Here is a 24,568-nt window from a genome sequence, read left to right as displayed (position 1 = left end):
TTTCGCTAACCATGTTAGCATCATCAGCAGATGATTATAAACTAAAGTACAATCTACAATGTGAGCGTTTATATACTCGCTCAGTGGGCCCCGAGTGGGCGTGGCAAAATCTAGCCAACCGAGTAAGAGCCAACTGAGCGTAACAGTTAGATTTCCGCCACTAGAGTAGTAGGAACAAAGAACTTGAAGGAATTGGACCGTTGACTCTGTTCATACTATCTTTACATTTATTAATTCTGATGCTTTCATATGCATCTAATTGCCTGTAATTTGAGATTTGTTTAATTAGTTTTAAATTATTAAGATCTATACAATGTTCATTATCAACAATATGTTCGGCAACACAAGATTTATCCGGTCTACCATATCTTATCTGAGCTAAATGTTCTTTAAATCTAGTTAATATTGATCTTCTAGTACTCCTAGTCCTAGAACGGATTTTACATAAAAATTATACAAATTTTTACCCTTAGTTTTATCCCCTTAAGGAATCAATTCCAAAAATCGCTCTAATTATTCAATTACGCTACATTATAAACCTCTGTGCAAATTCTCATATTCCTTGAACAGAATTTATTGTTCCAGAACGTTCAACCCCTCATTTCACACCCTTAGAGGGCGAATTTCCAAAAATTGCTTCTTAGTGCTAAATTACGTTACATAAGGAACGTCTGCAAAACTCATACTTATAAAACCGATTTTAACAAATTTTTGTACAAATTTTCATCCCTTATTTTTTAGGGGATGCATGCCTAAAATTCGCTTCTAGGTACTCACTTTCATCATTTGAGGGACCTCTGAACAGAATTTCATACTCCTAGTCCTAGAACGGATTTTACATAAAAAATTATACAAATTTTCACCCCTAGTTTTACCCCCTTAAGGAATGAATGCCAAAAATCACTCTAATTATTCAATTACGCTACATAAGGAACTTCTGTGCAAATTCTCATATTCCTTGAACAGAATTTATTGTTCCAGAACGTTCAACCCCTCATTTCACACCCTTAGAGGGCGAATTTCCAAAAATTGCTTCTTAGTGCTAAACTACTTTACATAAAGAACGTCTGCAAAATTCATACTTCTAAAACCGATTTTAAAAAACTTTAGTACAAATTTTCATCCCTTATTTCTAGGGGATGAATGTCAAAAATTAGCTTCTAGGTACTCACTTTCGTCACTTAAGGAAACTCTGTACAAAATTTCATACCCCTAGAACTAACATATTTTGTACAAAATTTCACCCCCCAGTTTCACTACCCTTAGGCTATACATTTCCAAAAATCGCTTATCAATGTTCAAATGCGCCACATCTGTGCAAAAGTTCATACTCCTAGTAGGTACAGATTTTTTTTGTATAATTACAGCTTTATCTAATTACACCCCCTTATGGGTCGAATTTTAAAAAATTACTTAGTAGTGCTCATCTTAGAGAACGAATTAATATTCTCCGTATTTACTCCAGTTTCCTAATACTAGCACAGATATCACATAATCATACTAGTTAATTTTTTATTGGAATAGAAGTAATTTTTATTAGAAAGTATACAAAAAAATTAAAAATCTAAAATTTTATTTTCATAGCTACGTTTTTTTTTCATAGCCTTAGGATGTCTCATGTACTAACGAATACGAAATATATAATCAATACATATTTCTTTAAATATCGAGAAATAAAATATGTTTTGGCAACACCGTACGAAATATCGCGGCGCGTAGTCCTCAAAATTTAAAATATTAGCATTTTCAGGCTTCGAATATGTTCAAAAGCGCCACCGTGTGACAAATCACTAAAGCTTCCACACGAGAGTTCTTAAAAGTATAATATTCTTTGCCCATATGCATGTCCTTGATGAATTTATCTACACTTTTTTAACATTAAAATATGTAGCACTTTTAGTAACTTTTATCCTCAAAATTTAATTCAAATTACATAAAGTACTTGGAAGAAAATTATAATAAATCGAAATAATATTAAGAATTTAACACCCTGTAGCTACGCAACAAAGCAAAATCGGACCTATCTTGATATGAAAAATAAATCTTATTTTTACGTGAGCAGAGCAATCGATCTCCCTACGAGAGATGGCACATGTTTTTTGAAACACCCTGTATATTAATGAGTACTGTATTATTATAAAATCGTAAACACTTTACCACCTGAAAGAGTACGGACCATGAAAAAACAAAGAATTGAATCACATTATATTATATCATCTATTTTATACAGGGTTGTTCACCACATACGACACGGAGTATTGTAGCTAAACGATTAGATTTTTACAAATAGTAAGTTTTGTGTTCGTTAAAGGACTATTACAGCTACAATTTAAAAATATTTTTACAAGATACAGAGTGTCCCAAATAAGTAAAAAATATTATAGTTGTATTTTTTTAAATGGAACACCCTGTATATTATTCTATTTTCGGATTCTACTATTGAAATAAAGGTAAATTTGATTAAGGTTGAGCACACTTATACCTTACCGTTTTTGAAATATTTTCAATTTTGTGAAATTGCAGTAAAAATTTTAAGGCTTCATTTCTTCAAGGGTATCAAAGTTTTTAATACTAAATATTTACTGAAGATTATTTATTGATCAGATATTGCGCTGCAGTAATAAAAATGTTACTACCTTATACAGAGTGTCCAAAAATTTATATTAAATAATTACTAGCTTTAAACGGCAATAACTTGTTTAATTTAAATAGAACACCCTATATATTTTAGGTGAATCAGATGCACAATGTAATTGTCTATCAAATTATATTATACCATTTTTTACCCATCTCTTCAAGTTTTCGTAGAAAATGCATTTTCTTATAATTTAGACCTCATTTATCAATATACCCATGGAATATTGACATTTTAGATTGTTTTTAAAGCAAAAAATGTACAAAATGTACAGGTGCTAAAAACGATAATATTACTAGCCCATTTGTATACAAAAAGAAAACTATTTCAATCTTTATAAAAGAGTATACCATTAATTAAATATACCACCATTATTTTCGCCTAAATATTAAGTAATTACATACTTATAATTGTGTTCCGTAAATGTAATCAAATTTTTAAGGTGTTACTTTTTACTAGTTTTTTAATATTTGGAGCAATTATTATATTATTAATCAACGCAAATAGTCAATTAATGCAGTTTGAATGACTGGAATCATATTAAAAAAATGAACAATCTTTTTAACAAATATTTAAACATTTTTTTTTATTTTTTAATGAAATAAACAAACTGTATCGATAATATTAGTATCTGTATCTTTAAAAATTTGTTACATCTTCAAAAATAATCTAAAATGTCAACATTCCATGGATATATTGATAAATGAGGTTTCAATTATAAGAAAATGCATTTTCTACGAAAACTTGAAGAGATAGGTAAAAAATGGTATAATACAATTTGATTTGACAATTAAATTCTGCATCTGATTTTACTAAATATACAGGGTGTTCCATTTAAATTAAACAAGTTATTGCAGTTTAAAGCTAGAAATTATTTAAAATAAATTTTTAGACACTCTGTATGAGGCAGTACTATTTTTATTATTGCCACAAAATAACTGATCAATAAATGAACTTCAGTAAATATTTAATATTAAAAACTTTGATACCCTTGGAGAAATGAAGCTTTAAAATTTTTACTGCAATTTCACAAAATTGAAAATATTTCAAAAACGGCAAAGTTTAAGTGTGATAAACCTTAATCAAATTTGCCTTTATTTTAATCGTAGAAATTAAAAATGTAATAATATACAGGGTGTTCCAGTTAAAAAAATAAAACTTTGATATTTTTTATTTATTTGGGACACTCTGTATCTTCTATAAATATTTTTAAATTGTAGCTCTAATAGTCCTTCAACGAACGCAAAACTTACAATTTGTAAAAATCTAATCGTTTAGCTACAATACTCCGTGTCGTATGTGGTGAACAACCCTGTATACATAGGCGGTATTCAAGTTCTAAAACTCAATAGATCTCGTATTTATTAAAAAATATAACTATACTACTAACCTCAAAACTCTATCAAAATATTTAATAAAAACCTGACTTTATATTTAAAATATATACTCCCGTAGTAAGAATTTTTTTAAATAAGCATTCTTAAATTGCTTAAAAAATACAGGTATTATGATATTGCGATTCAACTTATTAAACTGAAAAGAAAGAGTACAAATTAGCTTAAACAATATTTTTTCCAATCAATACTTGCCGGGCTATGATATTAATTATTAAGCATAATTATAAAGCAGTTTTCTGGTTAGGAACTATGTTAAATCCTTAAATACATTTTGAAGGCATACCATTTTCGTAATATGTAATCGGTGATGCTTCATAAAAATAGAGGAACATTTTCAAATAAGGACGTATTCATTTTTGATTTTATTATCGTATTTAAAGTTTGCAATTAATTAATTAAAAACGCTAAACTATTACGAATAATTGTTGTTATGAGGGGCGGCGCGTCAGTAAATCATTCTACCTAACAATGTACAATTTTTATTACACAATTAAATTACTCTTTACTGTTAGAAGATAATTGGTAACCTTAAATTAGCAGTAAATCAAATAAAGCTAAGAAAAGAATTAATTTATAAATAAACACAAAATACCTTTATAACAGGAAAGAAAAGTTGATGTTTTTCTTGTTAAAAGATAGAGTTAAAGAAAAATCAGGGATCACAAAGAGAGTTAAATCACATAGTAATTAAAGTCCATGTATGAATCTAGGTGAACCTAATATAATAGCAACAAAATAAACACAAGAAGCATGCAAAATCGTCGATTAAAACGCTTGTTGCTATACTTCGCCCGGCGATAAAATATGTACTGTCAAAGCAACGGTTACAGAAAGATAGCAGGAGACTACAAACCCCACCCCCGCAGAATCGATTGCCGACAGTGATGGCGGGGATGTTTGGCGTCATATTTTTGTTGTTCAGCGAGGGTTATATAGGCGTAAAGGGAAACAGAAAAATAATCATTTCATTTTCAGACAGATTTGAAATAATGTGTTATATTGTGTGTTCATACAGAGTGAATTTTCTACGATGTTCTTTATTGGAATCTTGAAAACTATACTGGAGCTAGAGAGTCGGTTAAATGGGGCAAGAATTGCAGTTTTATGAGTACATTTTATGATTTCGAATTTTTGAAAAAGTTTATGGCTTACTTGATATCTAAAAAAATCATCTATTTTAAATATGCTTACTAATTCCATAGTAATGTATTTTAGACAAAAGTTTTCAGATAAAAGTTGTAGATTATTACATCGTTAATAAGACTAAGTTCTCTGTTTTTGTCTAAAGCCTGTCATTTTTGACATACGACACAAACATATATATTTTTTTTAAATGGAAACCCTAGTTGGCCATGACTTCATAAAAAGTAGTTTAGTTGTTTAGTTAGCTTTACAAAATAATAACGTATATACAGGGTGGTCCGAACTGTATTCTGGAAACTCGGGCAGCATATTCTGCAGATAAAGATAAGTAAAAAAGTTTGTACAAATGTATGTATGTCCCAAAATGCTTAGTTTCGGAGATACAGGGTGTAGAATTTTCATTTTTATTTCGATTTTTTCCAAATAATTTTTGTAGTAACGTCAAAATTTTGTTGAAAATTGGTGTCTGGGAGGTTTTTGACATGAGAAGTTTGATTTTGATGTCAATATGACTCCTACTTGTAGAGGGCGTCACCTATATATTTTTTAACTGGTTTGAAGAGTAATAACTTTTCGTCCGTACCTGTATAAAACTACTGAGTAAAATAATATACATTTAAGAAATTTTTTACGTAAAAAATGTCACTTGGTAAAAATTGCTACGAGAACCATTATCTCGAGATATTTGGAAACGAAATTATCTGTCATTACTGACATAAATTAAACATGCTGACTAAACAGTTATTAAACTGAAATCATAAATTTGAAATGTTTTTGTGCTAAAAGTTCAACTGAAACTGCTTTAATTTTCAAAATCATAAATTTTTGCAGAAAAAATTATGATTAATTCAAAAAAATAAAAATTTACCAAATTTATGATTTTAGTCAAATAACAATCGTGTTCATTTTTTGTCAATAATCACCTGGTATTAACTATTTTCATTCTAAATATCTTGAGAACGGTTGCTTGTAGCGATTTTAACTCTGATTTTTACCATGTGACATTTTTTACGTAAAAAGTCATGGAGATGTATATTTTTCACTCAGTAGTTTTATACAGTTACGGACGAAAAGTTATTACTCTTCAAAATAGTTAAAACACCGGTCGATGGCGCCCCCTATAAATAGTAGTCATATTGACATCAAAGTCAAACTTCTCATGTCAAAAAACTTTCAGACACCAATTTTCATCCAAATGTTGATGTTACTTCAGAAATTATTTGGAAAAAATCGAAATAAAAATGAAACTTCTACACCCTGCATCTCCGAAACTTATAGGACATACATTTATACGAACTTTTTTTACATATTTTTATTTGCAGCATATGCTACCAAAGTTTCCGGAATACAGTTCGAACCACCCTGTATTTTTAAGTGGGCAACGTTGTGCCGGTCAAGCCGAGGTCAAGCTTAATCACGTGACTAAAAGTTTATTTGGTATGAACTGTATGTATGGATTTGATATGGATTATGTATAAAAGAAAACTAAGTATTGATGCTTACAATTAAGCTAAAAATTGAATGCTTGCATAGTATGGGTTAATTAGCGAGCCATACTTTTTCTTTATATCCAGGTAAAAAAAATAAAATGAAATCAATAAAAAATTGGATGTCTTAATTATTCCGTTTATTGTATAAAAAATTCAGCAGGAAGACCTGATTAGACATATTATATAAATATATCTTTTATTTTCATCTATGTCGATATTTAGTAGAGGGTGAGTCTTAAATAAATGCAAATATTTTTTAAGGTGGTATTTTTTGACACCAGAAACGCGTTTATGGTTTTTTTCGCATAAGAAAAGTTTTGAAAATTTGTAATTGGATTTTTTTTCAATTTTTAGGTAAATAACATAATATCTCGATAATATGATAAGCAACAGAGATACAGTACATCCACCTGTTCTGTAGCTACGGGGCATTCGTAAGGGAGAAAACGATATTCTCTGTTAGCCGGTAATTCATGGGCGTACCATAAATATTTTATATAACATTACTTACTTATACAAAAATTTAAAAAATACCCAATTCAGTTTTATTTTTTTTAATGTTTTTCCACGTAAATGAGACATAATCTTTAAAAAATAAAAATGTTAAGAAGAAAAACAATAAAAAATCAAAAAAATCACGCAACTATTTTACCGATTACGACTGCATTGTTCTCTCCAGCTTCTCTGCTATCATTTAATCGATGTTTCTCGTAAAAAAATAGACGATGCGACCCATCAATAAAAATTCGAAAAATTTGCAAGTCGCCAATGAAATGGGCGGGTGGAGTGTTTTGAGGTGACATATTTTTCAAGTTCACGTGGACTCTCTGCCGCTTCTATATAGGTAGCAATTTATAAAATATATTGCTGTTTATTTGACTGTTTTCTGTCCGCATTCCTTTCATAGACACAGATCCAGTAGACGTACTTTATAGTAAGTAAATCTGTTCTGTAGCTATGGGCCATCCGTCGTAAGGGGTGGAGGAGGGAAACGATATCACTGCAACTTCCCATTAACTTAAAGGTAAACTTGATATATAAAATACCTACAATAAACAGGTGAGAGAGAGAGAAATAATATTGCCTAACTGAGGCGAGAGTAATATTGAGAGAATTAGAGAAATGTAAAATTCAGAGACAAAATTAATAGGCGTGATGCTGCCTGAGACGGTTCACGAGCGTCTCTCTTCCCGACAAAATAGAAAGTTAAGATCTGGCCATTCGAACGAGAGAAAAAAAAACACATGGGCCTCAAGGGTGGTATTTAAGTGTTTCGCAGGTCAACTTAGCGAAGCGTGTGATAGCATCCCTTCGTGATCAACTTTCTATTTTGTATACATTAGGTATTAGGATAACTTTAACACATTTACAAAACTGATACTAGGTGTTTATTAAAACTCGTAACAAACAAATGCGTTTGAGTTGTATTCGAACACTCTCGATGTTTCTCGTAAGGGAACGACGCGTTCCATCAAGTTTCTTTTTGAGATCTGCCCTGTATAATCTTTTTTTTTCTTCCTCTACAATGTGTGAAAACTATACTAATTACCCTACTGTAATTACCATTAATATTTTATTTTTTTTATTATTTTGCATTATTTAAAACTCATGAATAAGAACTTCGCTTTTTAGTTTAACTCGGATATTTTAACATTTCTGAAAACAATGTTTTCTTCAAAACAACTTTCAACGTTAAAAATCGTTAGATCTGACAGCTCTGCTGAAACTGGTCGTTCATCTGGACGCACTTATGTACGCAATATATCCGACCAGCCAACGGTCAGTGCGTTTGAGCTCTAAAGGTCTGGTTTTGCTAAGGCACCTAAACGACTGTGGCTGACGACTACAATTTTTTGTAGTCGTAGTCGCGATATTGTATGGTTTCTATGCAGCGTCTACATCCGCGACTCATCTATTAAAGATATAGAAGCAAGAAGCAAAGAGCGAAGTAGTTTAATTATAGTTATATTTCGTAAATGATACAAAATACGCCTGATTGAGTACAAATAACTATTTTTCTGCAAAATAGCAATCCTAAATAATTTGTTGTTTTTTTTTTAATTTTTGAAATTTCAATCGAAGAAATACAAAAAAAAATCCTCTATATACGTTTCGAGGATAACAATTATACAAATTTTTGCGTAAAAGTAAATGGGTCGAAGGAAGTTTGGAAGGTCTTATCAGTAGAAAAAGATTCTAGTTGTACTGATAAAGTCCATTTTCTTCGACATCCCTATTTACTTTTACGCCAAAATTTTTTATAATTCTCATCCTCAAATTATAGACAGGTACTTTTATATTTCTTTCAATAAACTTTCATCATGATCTGCTGTGAAAAACGCACCATTACTAAAAACTAAAAAACTACAATAACAACAACAACAACAACAACAAACAACGCTTTATTGTGCAAAAAGCCAAAACAGCTTCATCGACAAAGCACTCACAAACAACAAAATCACAAAAAAATACAAATAACAAAAAATACACAATACAAATAATACAATTCAAAAAAATTTAAGTCTTTAAAATTACAAAAAGAATATACATGGGCAATTTTAGAACAGTACGCAGTAAATAGATATAACTTTAAAGTTATGGAATATTAATACTTGACCTTTGACCAGTGTGTGAGATGATCAAAATTTTAAAATTCAAAATTGTTCATAATCAAACATCAACAAAAAAGTCGTTTACCGCGTATAGGGCTCTCTCCAGTAGGTATGATTTTAGAGCTATAATTGCTCTAAATACCGTCACCTCTCTACCTATACCGTGTGCGTCTCAAAAGTGGCTCACCCCTATAACTTTTTTATTTTTTCAGATAAAACAAGGAGATTTGGTGTGTTAGTATATGACATAAATTAGGATTGATTGGTGTATTCAAATGTTTTTGGTCACTTCCTTTTCACCGGAAATGACTACAACTTTTGATTTTTAAATGGCACCCTCGGTATTTTTTTACTTTATTCGATAGAAAATGACATTCTGAATAGAATGTCATATCATATTTCAATTTTTGATATTCTCGCTTAATAAAAAATTGTAATTTATATAATTAGTATTATATAAAATTCAATCTAGAATGCCATGGTTATGTTAAAAACACTAATTCTTCATCAAGGAGCCTTGGAAAAATATATTTGATGGTTTAATGTTTTTAGTGCCTTGTTTTGGCCAGTTACAAAATGTTCAAATCGTATTTTTAATCATATCTCAATTTTTTCAAATGGAACGAGGCTCATTGGCATATTTGGAAAAAGCATTTTTTTACGATTAATTTGATTCCACACATTTTAACATTTGACTTTCACAAAAATCAAGAAAAAGTACGGGAAGTGTAAAAACTATCCCCACCCCTACATAAATTTTAGTATAAATATTTTCCAACTCCATCGACCACAGATTTTCTTTTTGTAAAATGATCCCTCTAGTATTTACATTTCTTGTATTTTGTAAAAAACGCCACATCGCATAGTTTTTGAGAATTTTTTCTTTCAAGAATTTATTTTTCCTAAGCAGACCTACAAAATATACAGGGTGTTCCAATATTCCGTGGACTTAGAACAACGACGTGTTTTTTGATCAAAATATTTTAACTGCATATAATTTACCTTTATAAAAAAGTGCTTCATTTGTCCGTTAGAGAACATCAATAATAAACCCGAATGTTAATTAATTTAAAATTTATTATTTTTTCTACTCTTTTTATGAAGCTTATTGTTAAATATTATTTGTGATACTAACATAAAATTTATACTTACGCGTTTTTTTTGACGCGTACTTGCGCTTAATGTTCTCGAACTGTATTTTTGTAATTTTAAACTGGTTCGAATAAAAAAATGCATAACGTTTAGAAAATACAATTTGACATTGACAAAATTATAGGATGACAACTTAAGGTACGTTGGCGTTTACCTGGTTTTGCATTCTTACCTGTACAGGGTGTCCCATTTTAGTTGAAATCACACGGTATCTCCGCTATGAACGAAGATAGAAAGATGCGGTTTGCACAAACCTGTCTCATTTTTTTGTCAAAAGAAAGATGCTGTAAACAAAATTTTCACAGCCCTCTTCGTTTCTGAGCTACAGGGTATTTTTGAAAATTTTGCAATTTGGGACATCCCCCGTATCTCTGTTATTGCGAAAGTTATCGAGAAGGTAAAAACTGTTTATTGTAGAACTTTTTACGGAGAATACAGTGGCGTAGTCTGTTATTCTACGAAAATAATATTTTCGAAAATATGAACTAAAGTTATGTTTTCTTAAATAGAACACCCTGTATATTTATAAATTATATGATTTGGCTTGCTATAAGCTTCTCAAAAATATATATCACTCTATATTTATTTTCACTATTTACTGCAATATTTAGAAGTTTTTATTAAACAATCATATTTATTAGTAGGCCATGACTTTGGCCATGATTGATAATAAAAGAAAATTAATAATTTAGAACAAGAATTATTAACAATATACCGCTGTCTATCTCTTGTTTTATTTTAGGGGTCACTAATAAATTTTTTCTATAAATATTAGGAAAACTTAACTCTCTACCGCTATTTGTAAATCTTGGAAGTTATCGTACCGAAACTTTTAGATATGTTTTAGCTAATTTACGTGAAATATACTTTCAGCAAGATGGGGCTTTCCCTAACAACTTTGAAAATATTAGAATTTTGTTAAATTATTATTTCTCAAATCAATGAATTGGAACCAACGCAATGGACCCATATGATGGCTTTCCTGATTCCTGGATTTGTCCGTTCTCGATATCTGATTTTGGAGATTTTTAAAATATGAAATATTTCGTGGCAACTACAACAATGTCGAACACCTGGAAAATGCTTTAATATTGCAAGCTTTTAGATATATGCAAACCCATCCCGTTATAAAGAAAGAAAGATATATTCAGAGTTCAGTGGTAACAGTTCAAAAGTAAAATATATCAATGGCAAATACAATTTTAATGTGCGTATGACTATTTTAGTAAATACAATTTTGATTTTTATGTTATTTATCACGACCTACTAATAAAAAAATGATATATTTTAAATATTGAAGTAAATAGTGAAAATAAATATAGAGTAATATATATTTTTGAGAAGCTCATAGAAAGACCAATCATATGATTTATAAATATACAGGGTGTTCCATTTGAAAAAACATAACTTTAGTTTTTTTTTATTTTTTCCGTAAAAAATAGACTACGCCACTGTATTCTACGTAAAAAGTTCTACAAGAATCAATTTTCACCTTTTCGATATCATCCACAATAACGGAGATACTGGGGCAGGCCAAATTGCAAGATTTTCGAAAAGACCCTGTAGCTCAGAAACGAAGAGGACTATGAAAATTTTGTTTACAGCATCTTTCGTTTGACAAAAAAGTGGGACAGGTTTGTATAAACCGCATCCTCCTATCTTTACTAATAACCCAGATACCGTATGATTTCAACTAAAATGGGACACCCTGTACACTTTTAATTTAAAAATAGATCCAGTTTTTCTTAAATTACTAAAAATCTGCTTGTCCAAAATTGTTGAAATTTGGCATGTGTATTCAGCATCCACAGACCTTTAAAGAACCTCTTTATAACTTTGCTGTAAAATTAACAGGGGAGCCGATATTTGGACAGTTCAAAATTTACATGGGATTTCGTGTTTCCAACGACGATGGGCCACCCGGTATACAATTTTCATAAAATTATGGCGGAGTGAGATATTTAGCAGTTTCCTTTCGTATGGAACACCCTGTATACGCATTAAGCAATAAAATATTTTCTTAAAATAAGAAAAAAATATGTTTGAATTGAAACATGTAGAAAAAAAATCTTAAACAACAACAAAAATACAAGATACAAAATTTAATTTTAAGAATATATTGTCTTGAACGGAGAAGGTGCAAGCTTATTAGATTGAAGAGAATTCTATTCTTGGATATGACATTAAAATTAAGAATAGAATTTTCTTGAATGAAGTAAATATATTTTCTTAAACGGAAGCTAATAGTTTGTTTATAATAAAAGTATAATTTTGAAACAAATTATTCTTGAATGAAAATAATAGATCTGAAAATATTATATTCCTCATGGGAGAATATATTCTGTTCATTATATACAAAGCATACCTATATTGTCTTAAAACAAAACATGTTGTTTGAAGGAACAATTTATTTTTCTGTATGTGGGGAGCTGTAAAGTACTTTTGCTGGATATATGTCTATGAAAAGAATGCGGACAAAAAACATTTAAATAAACAGCAATATATTTTATACGTCGTACGTGAGTACGTCACCGCAAATCGCTCCGCCCACTCATTTTATTGGCTACTTGCAAATTTGTCGAATTTTTAATGATGGGACGCGTCGTCTATTTTTTTACGAAAAACATCGAGAGAATATCGTGTCCCCTCTCACGGATACCCCGTAGCTACAGAACGGACAGACGTACTGTACTTCTACTAGGTACACCCTATCTCTAACGTTTGATTGAATTATAGTGATGAATTCTAAAATAAATCTACTTTTTAAAAATATATTTTCAAAAAAATATGCTATTTTATAGAATTTTATATTAATACAAACTTGGTTATAAAATTCAATCGTGCTGGACTAAAACGTGAATGTGTATTCAAGATTTAGACCGTGATTTTTATTCGCTCTGAAAATAACCTGTGAATTTGAAAGTGAATTTTACCGTGTACGTAATTTTCGCGTTTAGGTTATGGTTCTATTATAAACCTTAGAACGTCAACGGTTTATTATAGATGTATCTTTACAGTTGGAAGTTGGAACCTTTGGTTACAACAGCAAAACAAAACACTACTTCATAAGAATTCACCAAAACTTTTTTTTCTTTAGTTTTCAGTCTTTTCTGCTGATGATGTTAACATGGTTAATGAAACGCGCGTCCAGTGCAAACGTATATGTGTTTTGGTTTATTGTCATGAAATAGTGTTTTATTTTGGTGTAGACGCATATGCTAAAAACTAAAGTGTTCTTGAATAGTTGTGTTTTCTTGCTACTGACGACGGCGACGGGAGGAGATATCTATACGTAGGTAGACTTGAAACGGTAAGTATTTTTTTCGATTAGGCAAATATGTTTTACTAGTAAAATATCACTGACAACCTGGTTTCAATTTGGATTCAATCGCATTGAAGTTTACAACAAATAATTTTTTATTTTGTAGATTTTCATCCAGTGGAAAAAAAACAAACCTAGAATTCTTTCTAATGGTGCGTCCAGACCTAAGGAGTCGAGTGCGAGACGAGCGCGAGACATTCGAAATTCGCTAAGTGTAGAATACGGACGGGTCTCGCAAGAGCCTCGCGAGCGTCTCACGATACAACCCATGGAGCCTCGCTGCTATCCGTTCCCTGTCGGTTTTTCGACGGCCGAGATCAAAGAAAGCTCGCGGCCAAGTCTGGACGTGTTTTTGGTAGGCTCGCTCAAATGCGCGATATTAGTGCATATTGAAATGGAGACTTGGACGGAATAAGATGAGCTGAAATTCATCGAGTTATATAAAGCAAAACCAATATTATGGAATCCAAAAGAAAAAGAATATTAAAAAAAAAACAATAAACAGGGTGCGTGGGTAGATATTTCACAATTGATGAATAAAACTTGGGAAGAATATAAAAAAATATTTCTCTACTGGCAACATACAGGAAGGAGATTATAATAGGAAGTTTAATTATTATTGAATCTTGTTACCTAGTAAATTAAATATACAGGGTGAGTCAACGATAAAGTCTATTATATCATTTGTTTTGAGAATTATTAAAAAGTAAAAAGTGTTTTAGAATTATTAAAAAAAATAGAAAAACTGTAGAGAATGTTAAGATACATATTTTAAAATTATTATAGAGTATACACGGTGGTTCAAAATAGTGTTAGGGATATAACATGGTTTTTTAAATGTAATACCCTATTTTTTATTTTATTTTTAGATTCTGCGTAAAATTTTATAACTTTTTTTTATGTATAATGCGAGGTATAATGTTATATACCTAAAACGTTATACCCCTAAAACTAATAGTTTTTGTAATATTTCAATTTGATTAAAAAAAAATGTTAGATTTCAGTGTCGTAAGAAACTGTCAGTCATGCTATTGTTTCTGAAGTTGGAGTTCTAAAATTTGTTAGGATAGTTTTATAGGGACGAAGAAAAAGATATAGGTAAAGATATTTGAGTTGCATGCTACAGTGTGTTCAACATATATTTATGAATTTCGACTATTTAAAATTAAATAATCTCAATTTTTTTAAATGGAACACCGTATGTATTTCATTTTTTTAAATAAAATTTACAAATTTTGCATCACTGACACTTTTTACCGTACCGAAATTTAACATTTCTTTAAACAAATTGAATTATTACAAAATCTATTATTTTAAAAAATTACCAAATTGTACATAGAATCTAATAATAAAATAAAAAATAGGGTATTCCCATTAAAACATACCTATAGGGAAATTAAAATAACTTTGGTTGTACATCATAATACGACCACCAGCAAACTCCATAAGACGACGCGACGCATGGTGTCATTGATGACGTGCAACGAATGTTGTTTTAATTTCCCTTTATATCCGTAACACTTTTTGAAGTACCCTGTATACTATACAGTAATTTTCAAATGTGCTTCTTAACCCTTCCTATAACTTTTCTATTTAACATTTTGTTCTAAAAAACGAATTTTGTAAAAGACGTCGTGTCTCGAAACAAATGGAAGTTAAAAGGGGAAAAATCGACGATGAATAAAATACGACAAACCAAATATCATGTTAAAGATAGAAAAATTTATTACTTATGCGTTATTATCTACTGCAGGTTTTTCATCGGATATGTTTACACAGACCGGTCACCTTTCCCTACGATCCACCTCGCTTGTCTCGTGGCAGGCTTGCGTCAAAAAATGGATAGAACATGTCTTGCTCTCGTCTCGCACTCGTCTTGCTCTTGCCTCGTTTTTGTCTCGCTCTTGTCTTGCTCTCGTCTCGCACTCGACTCCTCAGAGGCCTTATTCTGTAAGTCCCTTATCGATCGATTCGGTAGAATTTGTTCGGTTGTGACGACATTTTCAATTCGGTAGCGCGTAAAGCTAGTCCGTAGCTCCGAACCGAACGGAAACCCTACCGAATCCTCGGTTCCCGTACAGAAAGCTCTAGTTGTCTCGGTAACGTATAATAATTATATTCAACAAATACGTTTTTCTGTCAGGAGTTTGATATTTTTGAAAAAAGGCTAGAAATTGCGTGTTATTGCGAAGGTTTTATTTACGATACACTCGAAAGTATAATTTACATGTATAATTTATATAGTGGGAATGATAGATGTAAAGTGTTCAATAAAGTGAAAATTTGTGATATTTGTCAGGGATATAGATCTAATCAGAGCGTAGAGGTTGGTGAACAGGCTAAAAGCATCAAACATATACTCTCTTTTTATTAACATGTTGTATTTTATTACATTAATATTGTGATTATTTATTATGGGCTTTTTTAATTTAAAATAAATCCAATTAAGTTTTAACAAAGTTTTAATATAAAATAATACTAAAAAAGTTGTTTTAAACAGTTTAAGTTAAACAGTTGTTTAATACTAGTAAAGTTGTTAATTATAACAAAATTGAATAAAAAAATTTCACTCCTTCTAAGCCCACATCTTCACGACATCTTGTGGCCTGCAAAGAAAAAAAAAACTATTAGTCACATGTGCGGAGAATGAAACCATAAAATCCTTATCTTCATAAAAAAAGTATATATTACGCTTCTGTACACTATGTATATTTTAAAAGTATATTTATTTATCAGATTCATATCTTATATACAAGAGTATCCGCAATGGCAATTGCTGCATTCTTAACAGCAACTGATTGCGTTTCCTATACTTTGCCAAAGAAGATTCAACAGCAAGCATTCTTCATTTTTCCTACAAAATTTCCATGTACTTACATAAAGCGAAGCGATACTTCTCTCTGCTGTATAGTCATACTGATTCCTTTCGGTTCCTAAAAGAAAATTTAATATTACTTAATCCTTCTGAAAAAAAAGATCTTATTTACCTGTAAAACTGCCATCACTCACTTATTCTCAAACCTTTAAAAGAAGTTGAGCAGAAGCGTTATAAAAAGGTGAATTTGAACATATAAAAAATTTAAAAAAGCATCAGTCACTATAACGTCCTACTATCATGCTCTAATCATGATTGTTTTTCGGTTGCTTCGAAACCGAACGGTTACCGAAAAGCGATATAGAATCGCACTGCGCGCTACTGAACGTACACTCGACAAACTTTAGCTTTGTTCGGGTTCTCGTTATTACCGATTCTGAACCGTCCTAGAACTGTGATGCGTATGCGCAGAAGAAAATATGAAGACATTATTTCATTTGCGCATGCGCTGCGGAGTTCTAGGACGATTCAGAATCGGTAATAACACGAACCCGAAAAAAGCTTTTATCGTTCGGTAGCGAACCGAATCGAATTTTCGGATCCGAAACCGAAAAAGATACAGAATAGGGCCCCAGGTCTGGACGCACCATAAGAAATAAACCCACCACAAATATATTAACATTTTTATAATATCGCCAACGCGGTTCGGTGTATTTTTCATGTTTTAGCCATGCACGGTTGATTTTTAAATTGTCAATAGTTGTGTATTGCTACGTTTGATTCACTATTCACTATAAACCTATCACAGGGAGTGATTTTTTGATATCTAGTCTTTGGTCATAATAAATGAAGGATACAGGGGAAAACATGATAAGTGCCATTTCACTGATTTTACAGATCACTGGACGGCTAGTAGTTATCAAGTTCTTGCCGTGTATTCTATATTTTTACTAGGCATATATTATAAGATTTAAAAAATTATTGGCCTGCAAAGTTTATACATTTTGTAGGGATAGTTAGAGCCTACTATAATATTGTAAAATCCTAAAATTAAGAAATTGACGCTTATCAAGTTTTTCCCCTGGAACCTTCAAATGCTAACAGTTTATTTATAAAGAAATTATATAATTTATTGTCAAAAATATATAATTTGACAAAACTTATACTTAAACAGTTCGGTGATATTAATCATCAGAAACAAATCAAAAACAGAAATGCTAAAAAAACAAATATCTAAAGTTCACAACCAACGTCACAGAAGTATATAAAATATACTCTGGTATATACGTTTTCTTATATTAGCTACTTATATCATTACTTATAAGAACACAAATAAGTGTAAGGTAGTCGGATACAACACAGAACATCACAAGGTTGCCGTAGGTTACCTCTCACCTGTTTGTGTACTAGAATCGAAAAACGTACTGCTTGTTTCGACGGTCATAGTTGTTAACGTTCCATCCAAGATTTGCGTCGATGAATCCCTTCTCCCTTTGTACCTGCAACACAATTCGTTTTCTATTAATATAAAGAGTGTCTCTTAAATAAGTGCAAGTATTTTAACTGGTAATGACTGGTGGCGGTGCGAGGTTCCATATAGATATACATTTTGGGAGCGTACAATTTAAAAAAAATGAGTTTCACTGTAACCACCGTAATAACAAGGCCGGACAGCTGTGACGTAAAAATCTCGTGACGTCACCAACTGGAGGCCCAACTTTATTTAACAGCGTTGATAATAATTACCCGATAAAATTTCAAATTGTGGATCTTTTTTCACTCACCAGATATATTTCGAAGTTTTAAAATGTCTTTTTCCGAGTTTTTAAAAATATTATAGTATATAAAAATAGTTTTAATAGAATACGGAAAAAATCATACCAGTCAATAAATGTTTATCTCTCACTTTTTATCAATCAAATTTAATAAAGGAATATTTTAAGTTGACAATAGTGTATAATATGAGAAAAATAATAGAGATATGATGATATTGAACAAAAATTTCACTTATAAAAAACCGAGTAAAAAACCTTACTTTGGGTTTCCAGAAGATGAAATAACTAATAGTTTTATTTGAATATATAATTTTTAACAAAGTTTTGCAAAGCCATGAGAAGTTTCTCAAAATTCACAATAAAAAAATATTTTTATCAAAATATCTTTGGATTACATTAAAAGTAATAACACCATTATTCAAATTTCCGCAATGTACTATTTATACTGCTAAGTTATTGTAAAAATTGTCATAAATTCTATTAGAAATACACGTCTGAAAAACTAGTGTTGTTAAAAAATAATGATAGACTTGGAAAAGGAAATAAAAGAAACTTAGACACACTTACAGCATAAATAAATACAATGACGATGGGTAATGTGAGATGGGATATCAATCTGATGTTTTTTAAATTTTATGTTTAATTATTATTTATTAAAAATTCGGTGCAATTAAAGTTTATATCCATTATATACGTATAAAGTGTATCAAATGCAATCAAAGTTTAGGCCTCCAGTTGAAGACGTCACGAATAAGCTGTTCGGCCTTGTTATTACGGTGGTTACGATTTCACACGACTACCGACCTTCGACGGCGACGCGACGGAGAGTAAGCTCAAAAGTATAACAAATTTTTATACATTTCATGATCTTTGGATAAAACATGGTCGTTAGGTCATTAGGTTTTTTAATTCTTAATCGGTATATAATATGGTATATAATTTTTGAATATAATGCTTACTTAATTATGGATGATCCCGACGGACCTATTCTATTTTTTACTTTAGTTGATAATAAATGTAAAAAAGTAGTTAACCTAGTGAGTTTTATAGATGTTTTGGAAATCATTAGTTCCATCATGATGTTATGGAAATCATTGGCTTCATCATAATTGCTATAAAATGAAAAAAAAAAGACCGGTAACCGTTACATCGATTTGCCATTGCCCTCTTTATATACAGGGTGATTCCAGCAAATTATTATAACTAGAGGGCAGAAACACATGTGCATCGTATCGTTAGCTTCCTTCATATTAGGTAACTTTAGTACTTTTTTCTATTAGCATTAAATAAATTTTTAAAAAATTATTAATTTAAACTAGAATTTTTTTTTATTGTTAATAATAAAATTCGTAGTTTTAAGGTAGTTATAATAATTCGCATATTTAAGGTTCTCATTAAAAAAATATTTATTTTTAAATTGTGACAAAATGGTGTTGGATGGACAAAATGGTCTTGGAAATAAACCGAGTAAATAAAAAAACTCAATTTTTATTTTTATCAGTGGCGTACTATTTTTTTTGAAAATATTAGCCGATGATGAAAATAAAAACAAAGTAACTGACATTTTTTAAAAAAATTAGTTTTTACTTTAATGGCACGGATAATAAATAACGAAGTTTTGATACTAGCCAAACAAAGTAACTGCAGTCGTTACTATGCGTTTTCCAATTAAAAACAAAGTAAACGCATTTTGCAATATTAAAAAGGAAGTAACTGAATTGCAGTTACATCGTTTTTATCTTGGAATGTGCATATCGTAAGTATCGTGGGGTAACAATTTAAAAACAAAGTAAGCCTTAGTTTGTTTTTAAGTTGTTACCCCTTCCAAACTAACATTAAAAATCACTACTAAACGATGTTTTTTTTACGGAAGTTAGTTAGTATTCAAAGAGATTTCATTGGGGAAGGATGTCGACTTCAACTTATTTAAGCAAAAGATCGAAAACCTTGGTCCATCAAGTACTGTTCTTAATTAAAAATAAAAACAATTTTTTTCATGCCTATCTTCCAATTTTGGAGAAAGATGTGCAAAAATGTATGGACATAATCCGCTTCTATCGTACCTACTAAGCAATTAAAACTTTTTCCCCATAAACTCATTTGTTTTAAGCGGCTTGGTAAAAATCACAAACACTGTTTTTTCTCGATACAAAGAAATTTACAGTTACTTGGTTTTTATTTTGGACAGCCGAGCTACGCCACTGGTTGAAGCTAAAACCTCTTCTTTTTACATTTAAAGTGTCTCTGTTAGGCAGACTCCTACAATAAAATTTTATAACGATACTTTCAACTGTTAAAAAACTATTAAAGAATATCTTTAATTTTTCAAAAACTTCAACACCCTGTATCTTGCATAAGAGGCATTTCCGACCCATAGTGTGCTATATCAAAATTAATATTTCGACGTCCCCTATCATTCCTCGAAAGCATGACCGACTTACAGGAATCACCCTGTATATCGTAGGTGTGTTTCTTTATTTTATTTTTTAGGGTAGTAACCCAAGTAGCATTTATCTGATTTCGAACTAAATCTGACTTGAAGCGACAGACTCTGACTTGTCAGACTCTGCAAATTGTGGTGATAATACGACCGGTGACGTCGCCTCCTATTAAAAGCGACTTCGTTGGATCCGAGTCGGTAAATCCAACGATCTGTCGACGTACAAAATAATAACGTATCATTTTTATTAATTTCCCAACGTCGTTCCCTCGTTGGTTTGTACGACGTACATATACTTGTACCAGCCCGACGTCTACCCGTTGTCCGAATAGGATACGTCTCACTGATAATCCCTAAAGTAACGTCCAACTATATTTTGTTGTATTTTATGTTCATATTTATAACCTAATTTACGTATCTCTATTTACGTCCGTAAATACAACCCATTAAGTAGCATTTGCGGCTTAATGAACATCATGAACATAACCTAATAAAAAGTTTTTGTAAACAAACTTAATTTTTTTTTATTATGTCTAAAAAACATTAAAAAGGCATTTAGACATTCATCTACATTTTACAGAAAAAAGTCGAGGCTTTTGCAAAATAATAATAGTAATAGTGTCTTGCCTCCACCCACGAATGCTTTTTATCCGGAGGAGATGCTGCATTACACTGGCGCATCTTAATTTCTTTTTTTTGGCTTAGTTTACTGGTTCCAATTCTATCTATCTATACTATCTTAAAAAAGTGACTGCCCATTTTTTTAAGGAGAAAACAAAAACTAAAATATAATTGCAGAAATCCACAAATCACTGATACGCAAAGTGAGGTTACGCCGACGAAACCGTTAAACCGTCATGCTTGGACCTGAATTTTCTTTTGGGTTAAAATTTTTTTAATAGTTGTTTAAAAATTTTTCTTGGTAGATAAACTTGAAAGTTTATCTATTGTTGGGACTTCCTTATACAGGATGGTCTGGTTTGGTTTTTTGTTACTTTGAAATTTTTTAAATTTCAAGGTGTTTGACATTTGATAAAGTTTGAAACTTTATATTTACAGACATTTTGGTTTGTATTTTCCCTATACAGGGTGGACAAGCATTAAATTTTCGACTTTGATTTTTTTATATCTCTAGGTGTTTGAAATTTCATATAAATCATATGAATTTATTCATATAAATTTTGAACGTTATACTTAGTTGAAATTATTTTCATAATTTTACTATACTGGGTGGTCACAACTTGACCATTTTAATTTTGTTTTTGTCGATTAATTGATTGCAATTAATTTTACAAGTTTATGTGATTATCGATAACTGTTAGAGGGAGCTGCTAAACTTACATTTAGGGTTATTTTTTGCGTATAGAAGTACGTTAGGGTTAATCTCATCTCGTCTATTGTTTAGTTTACCTTCAGGTTTCTATGCCAATGTTTTTTTATGCCAATATTTTTATTTAGTATCGCATTCACTATGTTTCATCATTTGAACCTCCAGTGTTGTCAGTTACTATCGACAGTTGCTAGACTGTCCTGTTTGGTACTTTAGGTACATTTTGAGTTTTTTGTCATGACAGTTATACTAGGACTGTTATGTTGATACAGGAAGTGTATCCTTGAGTTTTTTGAGTGTATGACGAGGGTGACTTGTCATATTTGATACGTGAGGTATCGTTTTGTTTTCTTTTGGCAGCTGTCTATGTACGTGTCAAAGGAATGTTTGGTACTTGTTCTGTTATGATAGTTGCCGAATAACTTTTCATACAGACATTTACCGTTTAGTGATTTAATGTCAGGAGGACATTAAATTTTTTTGCAGTGTTGCAGAAGACATATGCGGTGAGCATTTGTCGTATTTATGGTTTACAGTTAGCAGGATGCTACTGTGAACATTTTGGTTGTTAATGATTTTTTTTGGAGACGTCCAAGATCATTAACGTGTTGTCATCATTTGACATGATGAGTTTTTGAGTTATTTGAGCGATTTAGCGCTTGTGACTCAAGGTTAGGGAGGATTGACGTTTGACATTTCTGTTCTCGGATTCTGTTGCCTGGTTTTAATAGTTTTTACTATATCTGATAGCCAATGCAATGTTTCCGAAGAACTATATCTGTGTCAAAACGCGTCAATAGGTTGAGTTTAGTTGGAGTTCTAGTTTTCTCTGTTTATTTGAAGAGATATTTTTTTGATGACACTTGTGTCAGGTTTAGATCTTTTTGTATTGTGAGATATTTTTGTCTTGGTGACATCTATATCATTACAGTTGAGGGTTGGAACCTTTGGTGTTACACAGCAAAATAAAAACACAAAATCACCACAATACACCAAAACACTTTTATTTTACACTGGACGCGCGTTTCGCTAACCATGTTAGCATCATCAGCAGATGATTATAAACTAAAGTACAATCTACAAGTTGAGCGTTTATATACTCGCTCAGTGGGCACCAGTGGGCGTGGCAAAATCTAGCCAACCGAGTCAGAGCCAACTGAGCGTAACAGTTAGATTTCCGCCACTAGAGTAGTAGGAACAAAGAACTTGAAGGAATTGGACTGTTGACTCTGTTCATACTATCTTTACATTTATTAATTCTGATGCTTTCATATGCATCTAATTGCCTGTAATTTGAGACTTGTTTAATTAATTTTAAATTATTAAGATCTATACAATGTTCATTATCAACAATATGTTCGGCAACGCAAGATTTATCCGGTCTACCATATCTTATCTGAGCTAAATGTTCTTTAAATCTAGTTAATATTGATCTTCTAGTTTGCCCAACATATTTCTGATTACAATCTTTACAAGAAATTTCATAAATACCCGACCTTTCCAGTGGAGGTGTTTTTATCTTTGGATTACCTAATAATTGTTGTAATTTATTATTAGCACTATACAAAAGTTTATAATTGACATTCTTAAAAATTCTTTTTAGACCACTGGATAACTCTCTATCAAACGGTATCGAAAAATATTTAGACCTATCTTTCTCCACTTGAAAAGTCGAATTTTCAGAAATCATTAACCTATACCTACGTTTTCTAATTAATTTATTAACTAGTGAAGGAGAATATCCATTACACTCAGCTACATTCCTAATGCAATCTCTTTCTATTTCATATCTTTCGTTGGAAAGTGGGAAACTAAGTAATCTATGAACTAAAAATTGAACTAGCCATTTTATGTTCCAACACTATGATGTGATTCATTAGAATATATCTGCGTGTGTCGTATTTTTCTATAGATATCAAATTCCAGGCAATTATTAGTATTTCTAATAACTAATACATCTAGCAATGGTAATCTGTCGTTGTTCTCAATTTCATGCGTAATTTAACGGAAAGAAAACGATTATTTATCTTAGAAATAAAATTATCTATGGTGTCTGAATGTAATGTCAAAAAAGAAAATATCATCCACATACCTAAACCATAAATTTGGAAAATCACTCAAACTGATTCTTAGCCTCCCATTGCCAAACCTACTCAAGGAATAAATTAGCTAAAAATTGAGACAATGGATTGTTCATTGCTGCTTTAATTTCACCGACTGTTCAAAAAATTGTTAGTAAATTGAAAACAATTTGGTTTGAACATACATAACGATCAGTAAGCTCAATATATTCACTGACAGTTTTGTTGTCGAGACCATTTTAACTGTTCAGTATGATCAGGTAGCCTAAAGTATGTCCTCTTTGGAACACTTAGGAACAACGAAGATACATCAAAAGGGAGACCAAAATTTCCCCTTCATGCAATGTTATATCTTTAATTTTGTTAATGAATTCAA

At 31.0% G+C, this 24,568-nt stretch overlaps 1 protein-coding gene across 2 annotated transcripts in view; it reads right to left on the bottom strand.

The window, feature by feature from the left end:
• Positions 1–24,568, bottom strand: part of LOC115891057 — a 329,806-nt gene that overhangs the window by 125,663 nt on the left and 179,575 nt on the right. The window contains exon 11 of one of the 2 annotated variants that reach the window (XM_030911456.1): positions 17,962–18,065. In XM_030911456.1, the coding sequence (XP_030767316.1) occupies positions 17,962–18,065 (104 nt within the window). The remainder of the gene's footprint in view (positions 1–17,961; positions 18,066–24,568) is intronic. The other variant, XM_030911455.1, reaches the window with a different exon arrangement.

The sequence above is a fragment of the Sitophilus oryzae genome, unplaced genomic scaffold (genome assembly GCF_002938485.1).
Source record: "Sitophilus oryzae breed Bouriz unplaced genomic scaffold, Soryzae_2.0 scaffold_947_pilon_pilon, whole genome shotgun sequence".
Classification (NCBI taxonomy): Eukaryota; Metazoa; Arthropoda; class Insecta; order Coleoptera; family Curculionidae; genus Sitophilus; species Sitophilus oryzae.
The sequence above is the reverse complement of the archived record's forward strand: the minus strand, read 5'-3'. Positions and strand labels throughout refer to the sequence as shown.